Source organism: Manis pentadactyla, chromosome 7 (genome assembly GCF_030020395.1).
Source record: "Manis pentadactyla isolate mManPen7 chromosome 7, mManPen7.hap1, whole genome shotgun sequence".
Lineage (NCBI taxonomy): Eukaryota > Metazoa > Chordata > Mammalia > Pholidota > Manidae > Manis > Manis pentadactyla.
In genome coordinates, this window is record NC_080025.1 from 121,451,494 (window position 1) to 121,466,374 (window position 14,881).

At 38.4% G+C, this 14,881-nt stretch overlaps 1 protein-coding gene across 21 annotated transcripts in view; it reads right to left on the bottom strand.

Annotated features, from left to right (window-relative positions):
- CADPS2 (calcium dependent secretion activator 2) overlaps positions 1–14,881 on the bottom strand; it is a 508,494-nt gene that overhangs the window by 32,316 nt on the left and 461,297 nt on the right. For 16 of the 21 annotated variants that reach the window (XM_057504726.1, XM_057504718.1, XM_057504713.1 and 13 more), the window contains 2 exons: positions 5,746–5,829; positions 5,607–5,639 (listed from right to left, as the gene is read on the bottom strand). The exons of 2 other annotated variants lie outside the window; for them this stretch is intronic. In XM_057504726.1, coding sequence (XP_057360709.1) covers positions 5,607–5,639; positions 5,746–5,829 — 117 coding nt within the window. The remainder of the gene's footprint in view (positions 1–5,606; positions 5,640–5,745; positions 5,830–14,881) is intronic. 3 more of the 21 variants (XM_057504717.1, XM_057504724.1, XM_057504716.1) reach the window with 1 other exon arrangement.

Below are 14,881 nucleotides of genomic sequence, written 5' to 3' on the forward strand. Positions count from 1 at the left end.
CCTCAATAAAACTGTAAAAAAAACCCACACTGTGCCCAAGGTCCTACAGGTATAAGCAGAGTGATGGAGCAAGGATTCAAACACAGGCAGTCTGGCTCCTTATTTGGGTTTGTGGTTTCTGTTTTGCAGCCTCCGCGGATCCATAATACCTTATGGGGGTATTTTTTAGCAGCTACCTCACATTATTGTCTCCCACGATTTTTCACACAACTTTATCACATATATTGCTAGCAGCGAGAGCTACTGTATCTTAAAAGTAGGCAATACCTGGAGGGGAGGGAAGAGTGGCTAGTCTTAATAAAACACTGCAACCGTACTGGATGTTTGGTTTTGGCCTAGTATTCCTGTCTTGCAAAGCTAATATGAACATTTTCATGCTGGTCCTGGATCTAACCAGTTCTCTCTCTCAGATCAGAGCTCCTTTCTTCTAAGTTCCCCAGTGAACAGGGCAGATTCACCCCTCCACGTCTGTTTTTCTTATATGTCTAAGGTCTTTGTCAACTTGAACGATGAGGCCACAAACTGTGTAACTCACCAGGAACTCCTCTCCAGGATGGGGTTCTCCAAGAACAAATCTACCAAATCATTTGAGGGTCACAGTTTATCACCTTGATCAGAAAGATATCAGAGCGCCCTACCAGATTCTTTGCTAAGAAGCAGGAGACGCTGGAATTTATTTCTGCTCCGGAATATATTGATGTTTTTCTCTTATTTATGATTCTTTTCTTTTATAAAGAAGTGTTATGAAAAGTATATATTACAAAGATACAACTATGTTCATAACATGCTATATTTAAATAGCTCGATTTGAGTTCTTTTCTGTTATTCACTCATATATCTTAAGCTGTGTGATAAGGAATATCTGACAATCCAGTGTATGGTAGGAACATGAGGTCCTCATCCTTTTCTACATTAGGGTTGCCACTTAGTTTCATAGATAATTTTATATTTCTAATGCTTCATTTTACAGTATCAGTTTTTTATGTTTTCCTTTTGCTTTTTTTTTTAATTACAAAAATTAAGAGTGCTGCCAGAAGGGATTGTTCCTTCCTCTACAGCATTTTTTCCCTAGCCTTTCATCTTCTCATCATCTTCTAGGTGACATTTTTGGGCTCTGTTGTCTCTTGGATATAAGAGGACAGACATCAAGAATCATAAAATGATAGAATGCCACAGTTAGAAGGACTTATGCAGTTAATATAACTTATTCACCCATTTTATATATGACTGAACTGAGGCTACTTAAATGAAGCAATGCTCAAGATCATACAGTTAATCCAGGGTATAAAGCAGCATAAAACGAATCAAAACCCAGGTATTATTAAGTACCAGTCCAGCACTCTTTTTTAAGTCTTTTTATTTTAGAGTAATTTTAGATTTACAGAAAAATTGTGAAGATAGTGCAGAGCTCCCATATACTCCACACCCAGTTTCCCCTTTTACTGACATCTTAACATTAGTATGGTATATTTGTTTCCATGAATGAAGAAATACCAATATATTATTAATAACTAAAGTCCACACTTATTCTTATTTCCTTAGTTTTTGCCTAATGTACTTTTTATGTTCTATGAGCCCATACAGAATACCACATTACATTTACTTAGTTGTTATGTCTCCTTAATTTCTTCTTGGCTATGCCAATTTCTAAGACTTTTCCTTGTTTTTGATGATCTTTACAATTTTGAGTACTGGTCAGGCATTTTGTAGAATGTCTCTCGACTGGGATGTATCTGATTTTTTTCTCACAATTAGACGATAGGAATTATAGTTTTTTTGGAGGAAGATCACAGAGTATTTAAGAGTAAGTACTATCAACATAATTGATCACTGCTGATGTTGACCTCAATCAACTGTCTGAGGTAGTATTTGCCATGCTTCTCCACAATACATCTGTTCTCCCCACCCTCCTTTTCCTACTGTACTCATTGGAAGGAAGTCACTATGCACAGCCTTCAAGAATGGGAGTTACTCTGCCTCCTTGGGAATAAAGTACCTACAGTAATTATTTGGAATTCTTCTGCATGGGAGATTTACCTTTCTCTCCCCATTTATTTATTCAATCATTTACATTTATGAATATGTATTAATGAATATTTTATACTTTGGGTTATAATCCAATACTACCTAATTTATTAGGTTGCTCAAATCACCCTAGCTCAGGCCTCTGGGAGCTCTTCTCAGTTGGCTCCTGTGGCCCTTTATTCCCTATTATTGTGCATTTAAAAAAACAAAAAACACTTCCTTACTTTCTGTCTCTGTAAGATGCCCCAGGCTCATCCTGGGTATCTCCTACCCCTCCCTTAGTATCAGCCATTTCTCCAAGGAGTCATGGTTCATTTTACTGGAGAATAGAGAACAAAATCTGGGTACTAGGTGTGCTTGTTGCTATGGGGATATCATTGCTTCTAGCCTCTTCCAGCTAACAAACAAGGAAATGTATATATACTAACCTATGCATATCTATTTACCTACAAATATTTCTATATGTAACCAGCTCTATCTATATTAAGTTACAGAGACAAGTTCACACTGATGCCTCCAACTCTAATCCATTACCACATGGATCATTCTAGCCTCCTCCCCTTGCTTGTCTCCAACCTCTTAGACCAATAGTGAGAAACTTGCCCCCCCAACCACCATCCCTTTACTTAGTTGCTCAATTCTAGGGTACATGTTCAATGGTTTCTGAATTGTTAACCTGTGTGGAAACACTTTATTAGCTACAGTGCAATACTTACATATTGTTCCTTTTCCTTTATTTTTAGAATTTACATTTCCAAAGTGACTGAGATCAGTACTTTTCCATATTTTTCAGTCAGTGAGGTTATTCTGCACATTTGTATTGAGTTACATTATTTGATCACAGTGTCCTTTCCATCCTGGGATCACATAACATCTTAACTAATTAATTTGTATATATTCAGGTTCAATCTTTGTCCTGTAAAGTTATTTTGACAAATGTGTATTGTCATGTATCTACCTTTACAGTATTACATGGAACAGTTTCTGGCTCCAGAAATTTCCCTGGGTTTCACCTATTTATGATACCTACATGTCTCTGCTGCAGTGTCCATTCTAATCTTTTGCCCATGTTTAAATTGGGTTGATTTTTTATTGTTGAGTATCGAGAGTTTTTCATACATTTTAGACAGAAGTCTTTTATCTGACATGTGTCTGTGGCTTGTCTTCACTACTCTTGACTTATTACTAAGTCCACTTTACAAAGTTTTTAATGGATGTTTTTGGTGGTGTATCTAAAAACTCATCACCAGACTCAACACCACACATAACTCTTCTTCTGTTTTCTTCTATAAGTTTTATAGTTTTCATTGTACAGGTAGGTCTTTGATCAGTTTTGAGTTAATTTCTGTGAAAGCTGAGCTAGTGTTTTTTCTCATAAGCTTTTCCTTAAAAGACTGCTTCAGAGAGGCATATTTGTTGGAGTTCTGGCATAAAAAACAGTAAGCCAACAGCACCTCATGACTTTTGAAGATAGTATTCATAAATATCAATAATAGAGGTGTAATGTCCAGATCTGAAGAAGTCCTTCCCTTAGTAATCTGCCACAGCTAGATTGCTTCTGTGGTTTTGTATGCTCTGGGGGGCATTTGATTTAATAGTGACATTGGTAAGCTATACTTCATCTAGAGAGTTATTGGCATGATAAAGAGTTTGGGTACAATTGCTATAGCTGTTTTCATGATATGTCTATTCCCCTCACTCTTTCACGCCTAGACATCGAGCAACCTGTGGGCTGGAATTGTATATTGTCAACATCTATGCCCAGGGCATAGCACTTAGTATGTGTTAAATAAATATTTAATTAGTGAGTTCAGTGAAGAAGTTGGGGATGTAGAAATAAAGTATAGAAAATAAGAATTTCTCGGACAATATATCCCTTTGAATAGCCAACATCTCTTGGGAAGAGGCATGATAATTATCATCAAATATTTGAAGGGCTATCATGGGAAGAGGGATTAGAACCAAGGTGGAATTCACAGAGGTACAGAATTTCAACTCACTGAACGTAAGAGGAGGCTGCCTTATGGTGAGTCTGCAATTGCTGAAAACATTAAAAGAACCTGAATGAATATTTATGAGGGATATTAGGGGAGGGACTTTCTCCATTAGAAGGGCAGTGAATGAGCCACTTTTTGTATCTTTCAACTCTGAAATTCTATGGGGCTAACAGATCTAGTTTGGGTCAAATCAAGAACTTTAAAAGTCCTAAGAAAAGGAATAATTATGGGTCCCATTCCATCTGTAATTCAAAATAAAAACTACATTATAAAATATGTGTTAGGGATTTTAATGAAGTTCATGTGTTTCTATGACTATTTGTCTTTCTTTTCAAAATAGAAAATATAAACACTTCCCCTTAATTTTCCTTTTCTCTCTCCTGTGCTGCTGCTTTGCAGGCCCCTACAAGTATTACTTTGCTTATCATCTAGTACTGATTTTCTGATTCTAGGTATAAAACAAGCAGTATGTCAAGACTTTTTGGGAATCATTTGTACAATAAAGCACAGTTCAAAAGAAACCCCATGCAAAATCTGGAAAGTCCATGGTCTTTTCATTTAAATTGTTCACTTGTAATAACCATAGGAGCAATAAATCAGAGGACTATTTATTCCATAGTGTCAAATGCAATTACACATTTAAAAAATAAGAGCCATCTACAACTGATGTGCAAAGCTTACCAGTACTCAAACTGCTAACCTTCATAATAATGGCAGTCTAAAGATGTGACACTACTCAAGCACAGTCTTAACTAAAGAGGAGATGACTTATATTGTCTAGCTTTAAATTTTAAGTTTATTTTCATTGTGCTCAAATTTTTGAAAATTGAAAAGTATGCCAAGAGATATGATTAAACAGAACATCTTAGGCCTTGGTCATATAAGTGATAATGGGATTTAAGCTAAAAACTAATTTGTTAGGATTGTCAACTTAAAAATGCTGGACTGATATGATTATATATATTATGTCAAGGTTTTCATTGTAGCTAAGTAAGTTTCATAATTTCCTCTCATAGTATATCTTAATCTTTGAACAAATTTCCAGGCTACAGATTATTTCTCAAGAATTCTGTGGTAAGCCAAATGTTAAAATAAGTGAATACTGATTTATAACACTTTTGTATTTAGAAAACCAGTTCTTTGATTTAACTGGTTCATTTTTTTTTCTCATTAAACTTTTGTTTTAATGGGTTAACTGGTTTATTTTTATTGTTACTTTAACTCCTATAAGAAACCTGTTACAACTCTGATATAAAGGGAAGGGAGAGGAAGCATTTTTCTGTAAATAGTATGAGGCATTTTCTACCCTGTCCTAGAGTGCTGTAACTACCCTCTGCAACTGAGCTGACATGTTCTTCTGATGAACTGACCTCCATAATACTTTCCAAGTTACAACAGAAAAAGTACACTGAAATCACCTTGCCAAGCCTTGTTATGAGGGGTAGCACTTGCTAAAGGAAAATAAACTGCTCCCTGAGGGAATGACACTGGTTTAAAATTTGAAATAAACCCAGGGTGAGCCATAATGATCCTTCAAAAAATGAATTCCATATAATTTTAAAAAGCAAGTAAGAAAATACTTACGGGAACATCAACATATTTTGCAGCTGCTTTCACCTTCAGTAGAAAAGAGACAATTAGGAGAATTATTTTCTTAGCTGTTCGATAAATACCATGACAACAGTCAAACAGCAGCGGAAGAGAACTCAATTCGAATACTTACAGTGAATGACAGAATGGATGAAAAGAAAGTGCCTTCATCGTATCTTGACAGCTTAGATAACACCCCTTCCAACACTGAAACAAACTGTAATACAGTTTCTCATGAGTATTTAGAACATTGGCTAACAGGGCAAACAATTCATGGACCCGCTTCTCCCAGGGCACAGAAACCCACCATAGATAAACTGACAGCTGAGGGGCAGACTTTTGAAGTTTACTCTTTCATTTTGAAGATGAACTCTAAGAGCCATTTCCATTGCTGGAAATAATACACAAAACTTTTTTTTTTTTAAGATAAAAGAGTAATGTGCAGCAGGAGTCTGGTCACTGTACATGTGAGATAATTAAAACCATTAGTAAGTAACTTTAAATTCCTGAGACTATTCCTTAAAACATTTTCCAACTAGTAAGTAACTTTAAATTCCTGAGACTATTCCTTAAAACATTTTCCAACTTCAATATAGATGTTTAGAGGCAATGATGGTCAAGTTTAATCAAATTCCTTTCTGTCACACATCACTTGACCATTCCCCACATTTTTCTACCTACAGAAGAGGCTGAATAAAACAATCCTGTAATGAAAGGGAGGTGTAACACCTGTAGGTCCTGCAATACTGAAATCAAGTCTGATGTGCTCTAACCCGCATTTACCCAGCGGTTCTAAGGAGGCCACAGAAGGGTCCTCCCAGCTCTCAGAAGTAGCTGGAGAGATACAAGAGGTGAACACGCTGCCGGGTACAATGGAAAGAGCACTAACTAGATTGCAGTGACAGCCCTGATTCAGATGCTCAGGCCCAACCACTGCACCAATCGGTTTGGGCCATGTGTGCTGGGAGAGGGAGGGAATATGGAATTAAATTTGTCTTGAAAGTGTTTAACATTTCTAAAATTTTATTTCCTATGAGATTAAAGTTAAGACGTATATATTATAATATAATAAAAAATGTGGAGAGTTATAGTTCATTGGGTGAAAACACTAAGATCTGGCATGAAGACAAGTAAGAGATATTACTAAGCATCTACTGCCCTGTATTTTTTCTCTTTAGAACTAAAATAATATGCACTATTGACAAATTATACACTCCCAAAGGGAAAATACTGACAAGGTTTTTTAAATACGAAAAGGGAAATTAACGAAGGCTCGTTTTTGTTCACATAGCTGCTTCTTCAACAAAGTGATAATAGTTCTAGGGACGCAGCTTATTGGTCTCTGGTGACCAGAGAACTCACTGAGAGTGCACAGGAGATAATCTTTTCTCTATGGCTGGTCAATTACTGCAAAATAGTTTATGCAAAAGAAACAAAAACTTCCCTATAGGTTTCTCCATCACATCATTTGTGACATGATGTAAGAATACAGAAACCAAATCATGCAAACTGCTGACTAATTTTATTTCTAAAGAATGAAAATTACATAGGGCTGGCTAGTTATCCTAAGGGATACAAACAGCAAAAAACACAAAATTACCAATTGCTCACAACTAAGAGTCAATTTAGCATTTTCTTCCTGCCCATTAGGATTTCTTACCAATCACAGCTGGCTAACTCAACATGATGTGGTTTGCAAAGACTCAGAGGACCAATACTCCAGGGCCGTGTCAGGCCAGGGGAAGGGAATTCCACACTTAATGGCCCTCTATGGAAAATGCCTCGTCTCTTGTAACTCAAATCTTGAGAGCCAGTGTGTGCTCAGTGATCTCATTTGCTGCAAGCAGCATGACAATTGCTATGGTTACCAGACAACCTGGACCATTGAAGTCTCTGGCACGGTACCTGGCTCCTGGTGCCCTCAAGTGAGTATATGTAAGCACATGAGTGATACTGAGGGACCAGGCAAGGTGGAGGCAAGGACCTTGTGTATGGATTTAGAAGACCTGAATTCAAGTTATAGCCCTGCCACCACCTGGCTATAAGGCACCATTTAGCTTCTCTGGCTTCGGTGTACTCATCAGTAAAACAGCGAGAATGACACCTGTCCTATCCATCTTACAATTATGGTGTGAAGATCACTGGAGGTGGTTTTTGTGAAAGGACTGTGAAAATGGTCAATACTAAAGAAACATAAAGAGTTAAGATTATTGATATGATTAGCTAAGCCACTATCCATTATATAAGTCTAAAAAACCTAACCATGCTAAGTCACCGGTAAGAGAGATAGCCTTGGGACTGTTTAGTGATAAGGAGTTATCAGATATTATAATGAGTTTGGTTATCAGTGGATGGGTCTCATACAGTTAAATGGTATCTATGGAGGTAGAACAGAGTTGAAGCTGTGATCAGAAAACCCATGTGGAATCCTATTTGTTTCAAAGTCATCCGGCTGGCAGCAGAGGAAGGTGGCATTGAACACAGGTGGTCTGGCTCCAAAGCCTGTGTTCTTTATCATCATGTTATAGAACTGTAAGCATTAAAGGAGACAATATAGGTCACATGCCCAGTGTATCATAAGAGCTCAAAAAATGTCATTTTGTTTTAATTATTATTGAGCACCTAATATGGGAAATATAAAACATATGGGTCTTAGATCCTTCCGTCCATGACCATACAAATTAATGGGAGAGAGAAAAGCTGGTCATGACACAAGGCAGACAGGGCTAAGTGCCAGTGTAGACAGCAAACAGAAAGCAACGGGGAGCCCAGGGACAGATGAATGTAGGGCAGAAGTTTCCCTTCTGTGGCAGCTGGCAGCCTGTCTGGCTCACCTGCTCTTTAGGGTATGAAGCAGCACTGGGTTACATCCAAGGATGTCCTATGCGTGGACCTGTGGTCTGCCGCATCCATGTCACAGCATTCTTTGCCTCCATTTTAACAAGAGTGGAGAGCCTCTCCTTGAGCTTTTTCCTACCCCAAATGGTCCCTGGGGAGGCACAACAAAGCAGAGACTCTGTGCTTACATGGCGGTGAGCCGTGCCTGCACCACCAGGGATCAACTAGCCGAGCCATACAGTTCCTCCAGGAAGGCTTTATCCATAAGATTTTGTGGAGGTACATGTAGTAGACGAGCAACCTTAAAAACCAAACTCTATTAACATCAGGATTGACTAATCATGATATATTTTATTTGTATATATTTTCCATCTGGCTTTTAATTGCATGAAACAGCAAGATTCCAAAGAAATCCAGTTCAATGCTGGTTTAGTTGCTGTGCCTTTAACTGCTTCCTGTGAGCTTCTCAGTATAGCTCAGGGAGTATATAAACACTAATGGGTTTGCCGTGTGTTCTGTGCTCTCCTGAGGGTGTGGGGTTGGAATGAAACACTGTAATCTCTTTGTTTCCCTGCTCTTTATTGTGGATGCCATTTACTGAGTTTGTTTGAATAATATTTAACACCTAAAGTCTGTCTGGGTAATTACCAACCTTGCCTCATGTACTCCAAGGAAATTAAAGACGAAAAGCACTTTGGAATGACTAGTACAATGAAACATGAAGTGTGCCACAAGGCATGTTGGCTTAAATTTCCTGTTGAATTTTAACAGGGTCTAAGACTCCTTTTCCTATATGTATGGAAAGTAGAACTACAAATTCTAAGTAGAGGGAGGACTTCAGCTAGAGATTGCTGGGTTCAAAACACAGTTCCTGCTTTTTCAGCTGCGACAGTTCATGAAGTAAACAAGGGATGTTTGCATCATTTACAATGCAAGTTATAAACCCTTCCACAGTATAAAGATAGTCATCTGTAAATAAAACTGTCATTGAAAAACTAGGTGTTCTTTTGAGGGGGCAGGCCTGTGGGGCTGGAGATGACTACTAGCAGATATTTTATACTTATTTGGTAAGATGAAGACTAGCTAGTACTGTTAAAAATCCACATGGAACCAGAAGCTCATGGAGGGGAGGAAAACAGGTTTCCCTGGAATGTTGGTTACGATATACAATGCAATTCTCTCTCCCTCATCCTCTTCTTTGCAACTGTGAAGCTACTTCTTTGAACTTTGTCCCAGTGACTCCTAGAAGGTCTTTCCACATTATGCACATCTGTATTAAGGACGGATTGTAATTGACAGATGTATTTATTCATAACATACATGGTTCCACAAAGTATCTAAGACAACTTCCTTTAACCCAGACGTTGGTGCATTCTCCACACTTCCATCATTGTTCCTTTTGCCCTTGTCTCCACAAATAGAGTGACCTATTTTATTCTGTATTTCCTCTCTCCCATTGGCTCCTAATAGTGTGTTATTCCTTTTAAGCACATACTTGGAATTTGAACAGACGTTTTCTGAATATATGGCCTTGATCCAAATAAGTAAATTTAATCAATCTCACCAGGCTGAGGTGGTGAGGTATGTTATTTATATCATCTAGGTAGTCAAGTTGGACATTTCTTCCATCTTATGCTTAAGAAAAACTCAGGGGAAAATATTCTAGGTTATCAGAAAGAATATGTATGTGTATATATACTTACGCCTATATATCTATCTCTCTACAGGTACTTAATGGGATAGTGTATAGACTTTCTTAATTCCCTTTTTGCATCAGTCCAGGATTTAGGAAGTTGAGTATATTGCTATGAATTAAAAAATTCATACTCAGAATTTGAGCCCCTGTTACTAGAGTCCCTTACGAGAGTGGATTTTCTATTCTTTGCTGTGGACCATCTCCCCTGACCAATTCTTTCTCCCAGTTTTTCTTCATTATCTTCATGTTACACTCAAGGAATTCCACTCGCATCCACCTGACTTACAGCTGTCCCACCAGACTGTCTGCCCAAGCTGCCCAAGCATGTGTGCCTGCATGGAACAAACGTCAAAGGAGGGACACCCAGGCTGATCAGTACTACCCAGATGTAAAAGGGACACCAGGAGACAGGGAGGTGATGCTCCCACTGTTCCTCTCTGCTCTTGCTTGGTTCCTTGGGATTCTGTGGGAAGATTATAGGCTTAGGGACCACAGGAGTCAAGTCCTGGCTCTGTGGCTATCTGTCACATGACCCTGGGCCTTTGTTTCCTCATCCACGAACATGGAGACTGGTCTCTCATGATCAGGTGTGCCTTGGGAGATGAGGCCACACAGGTAGGGTGCCAGGCCTCTTCCCCTCCTCAATCAGAGCAGCTTTGCTCCGTTAAGTGTCATATTTTAGGGTGCCAAGACGTATTTGAGGACATTAAGTATACCTTATAAAAGCATATAAAGATACATTATAAACATTATAAAATTGTCTGAAAAGTCCCTGCTAGATGATCTCAGAGTTCCAGCTCTAGCCTGGTGTGTGCTATGGACCCTAGAGCCTGGGGAGAAGACATGTGGGTCTGCAGAAGCTTCCATACAGAAGTGTATATAAAGATCTCTGTCTCTGAATGAGAAAAGGCTGTGGATATTTTTTCATCTAATGTTCCTGCCTTTCTGATGAGGAAACTGTGTTGTCCAAGGAGACCCAACTGATAACATGAAGAAACAGGAACAAAGTCCAGCTTTGACTATTCCACGCTTTGGCCAATTTAATTAATTTTAATAAAAGGTGGCAATAAATGACATATTTGTATCCTTTCCTTGGCAGGAAAATAATGTTCCTGCTATCATTTTTTTTCTCAGTAAAAACTAAGCCCCTTTATTTATTTTTTCCTTTTAAGATTGCTTTTCATTTTTCCATAGAGGTTCTAGTTATAGAACATCTGTCTAAGAACAGCAGCCACTGATACAGAATCATTTCCAATGGCTGAAATTTTACCATCACATTGATATTTTGGTCCCATATTCCTCTTTCAAACTCCAGACCCAAATATCTGAATGGCTCTTTGATATCTCCTCCTTCAGGTATCTCAGAGTAGCTTAATTTCAACATGTCCAATACTGACTTTCTCTCTAAATCTGGTTCTCTTCCAGGGCACACCTACATCAATGAATGGCTTCAACATCCATCTCATGCTTCAAGCCTTAAGCCCAGGAGCTATCCTTAGCATTTTCTTTTCTCTCCCTATTATGAACCCCTTGTCTTAGTCTGTTCAGGCTGCTATAACCTGTTGCATAGAATACTTTAGACTGGGAGGCTTATAAGTCATAAACATTTATTTCTCGCAGTTCTGGAGGCTGGGAAGTCCACAATCAAGATGTCAGGAGATTTGGTGTCTGTCTGGTGAGAATCACCTCCTGATTCAAAGATGACATCTTTTGTCTGTATTTTCATATGACAGAAGGGGCTAGGGAGCTCTGTGGGCGTTTTTTTTTTTTTTAAATAAGGGCAGTAATCCATTCATGAGAGCTCCAGAGCACCTCCCAAAGTTCCCTTCTCCTAACACCACATTAGGGGTTATTAGGTTTCAACACAAGACTTTTGGGAGGACACATTCACCCTACAGCACTCCATCTATCTTACAATTTAAAATGTGTTGGGATTAGTCTACCAGAGGCAACATAACAGTCTCCTCACTACCCCCCTTCCAATCTGCCTGCTACAGGCAATCAGTGAATCTTCTTAAAATGCAAGCATGATTAATCTCCTCCCCTGCTTTCTGCCTCCCCAGCCCTTCAGAGACTTCCCAGTGCTCCTACGGTATAGATTTTAAACTCCTCAGGTCTGAAGTTTTAACCATGATTCCACACTGCCTCTCAGTACAGAGTTATGAATTATCTGCATACAGTTAAAGCCACAAGTGTGAAAAGCATAGAGATTTTGTGGAATGAGTTCAAAAGAGGACTCAAGATGGGAACCCAAGGAAAACCAGCATTTAGCTTCTAGGTGGAGAGAGGATGCAGAGATGGGATGCCAAGATGTTCTCGAAGCATGTAAAATACATGCGCAGTTGGGACGCACACTTTGAGTGTTACGTGTGACCGAGAGCCCTGGCTCACTCAAATTATCTGTGGAGATATGTGGGATACACAGAGGATATGGAGGTGGGATTGAAGAGTGGAGGCAAAAAAGAGGAAGTGTTGCTTCTTATTTCTCCAAATGTAGCTAATATATTTATCAATATGCACAGAACAATTAAAATATGGGAAGAAACATTTGGGATACAACAAGAAATTCACTATTCTATCCATCTACTTTATATTGACTTAATATACTATAAAATGTATAGGCATGACTTATAGAATTTGATGGAGTAAAGACAGTTAACATAGAAGATAGATTCAATTTTTACAGTATTTTTGTTTTTCTTTTTTTTTTACTGATTTCCTGCAGGTCTGCAATGAGCAAGTGCACTGGATTAGGAATTTGAAGCTTAGACTTTGAATCCTGACTCACTAACTGGATGTGTATCTCTGGCCAGTTTACTAAACTACTTTGAGGATTATGTCCTCATCTGTGAAATAAGTGAGATTACCCATTGCACAGGTGCCTCGTTTGAGCGAAATAACATGTTTCACAGTAATTCTTCATGAACACCTCCTTTTAAAATATTTTTTCTTTGGTGGAAACAAATGTGAATACAGTATCTTAGAGGTTGTTTTGCCTTTTAATATACCGAAGTTTAGAAAGAGTCTGCATGACAGCCTGGCTAGAGCTTCGTCAGAGCAGCGTTTCTCAAAGTCTGGCTCTTGAACCCCTACGTCCAAATCAGCATGGGACTGGACTGGTTAAACACGCACATTACTGTCCTTCTTCCCAAACTTCTGATGCAGAATTGTTGGAGATCATTTTAACAAGCTCTCAGGTAAGTTTCTGGCACACTAACATCTAAGAATTGCATTACAGAATCACATTCATATTTGCTTAATGAAAGAAAAACTGCCACGCATTGTCGTCTCCTATGGGAGCTTAAGACGGTTGTCTCCAACTATCAGATTAACTTATTTTATACTTTTCAACCAAAGAATGAAAGATTGTTAATAAGTACTATTTGCATGAGAAATGATGCATAGAGAAAAACTGGAATCTAGATCTGATTACCAAATATAATATCTGGTTATATTAGGCTAGTCAAATTAATTCAAATTAAGTAAAATTAAAATTCCAGCTCCTCAGTTGCACCAGCTACATTTCAGGTGCTCCACAGCCATACATGGCTGGCAGGTACTGTATTGGATGATCCTGGAAAAACATTCTTATGTCACAGATGCCTCTACTGGATAGCACTGATCTCTAGCTAGAACAGTTTCTTTTTGTGACTCAAATATGCTATTTTTTTGAATTAACCAGATGCATTTAATATAGAAAAATTTAAGTTTCTTACTTTGCCAGAAAAGAGATGATGTGCAGCCATACCAGCCTCCTTTGTGACCTTCCCTTCCCTTCAAAAACTCCAAACTAGTTTGCCTTTTCTCCTTGTTGCCTAGTTAACACTTTCTCAATGCATGCCAGAGTGCGAGTCAATGCCTTCCATTATGCACCCTTCTCATAAAAGACAACTTCCACAGGAGGGCTGTGATGATGGGGAGGCTCCCCTGGGTACAGTTTCCAGGGACGGCTCCCCGGCAGGGAAGGTGCAGTATTAGCTTTATTTCGCTGGAGCCGGCTGACTGCGCAGTGCTGCGGACTGCTCCGCGGGCGCTGTATGTGAATGTGTAGGTGCTCCTGCGGTGGTAGATGTCCGGGGAACAAAAACAAACCCGTGAGGTAGTGCTGTTATAAAATCATCTTTCTTGGGGGCTATTTTTCACCTCATGACCTGCTACCTGAGGATTTTGAAAAATACAAAAAAATTTGAAGAAAAACCCCCAAATCAACCATAACCCACCACCCAGAGGAAAGCTTTGTCAACATTTTGGTGTTTATACTGCCTTTTCTCTATGTGATGCAAATTCTGGTCATACTTTACATTTCTAAATATTCAGCTTTTTTTTCCCCACTTAATATTATATTCTGAAACCCTTCCTTTATCCTCAGTAGTGTTTGAAAGATTGATTGCTTTACAGAGGTCCCATACTTAACCATTCCCCTCATGTTAGAGATTAAAGTTGTGTCCAATTTTGCATTAGAGATTATGTGACAATATCAGTGTGTGTGTGTGTGTGTCTGTATAAATAAATTTAAAAATATATATATATTTGTGCATCTCTTCTGAGTGGTTAAGGAAAAATACAAAAAGAATTATTAGGTAAAAGGGTATTAATGTACTTGATAAAGAGATTAATGTACTCTAGGACGATTCCAAACTATCTTCTAGGAAGGTCATAATAATTAATACTCCTATATAAAGGAAATGGGTGTCCTACCTCACTTTTTCAAAAACTGGTTATTAGTTTAAATCCA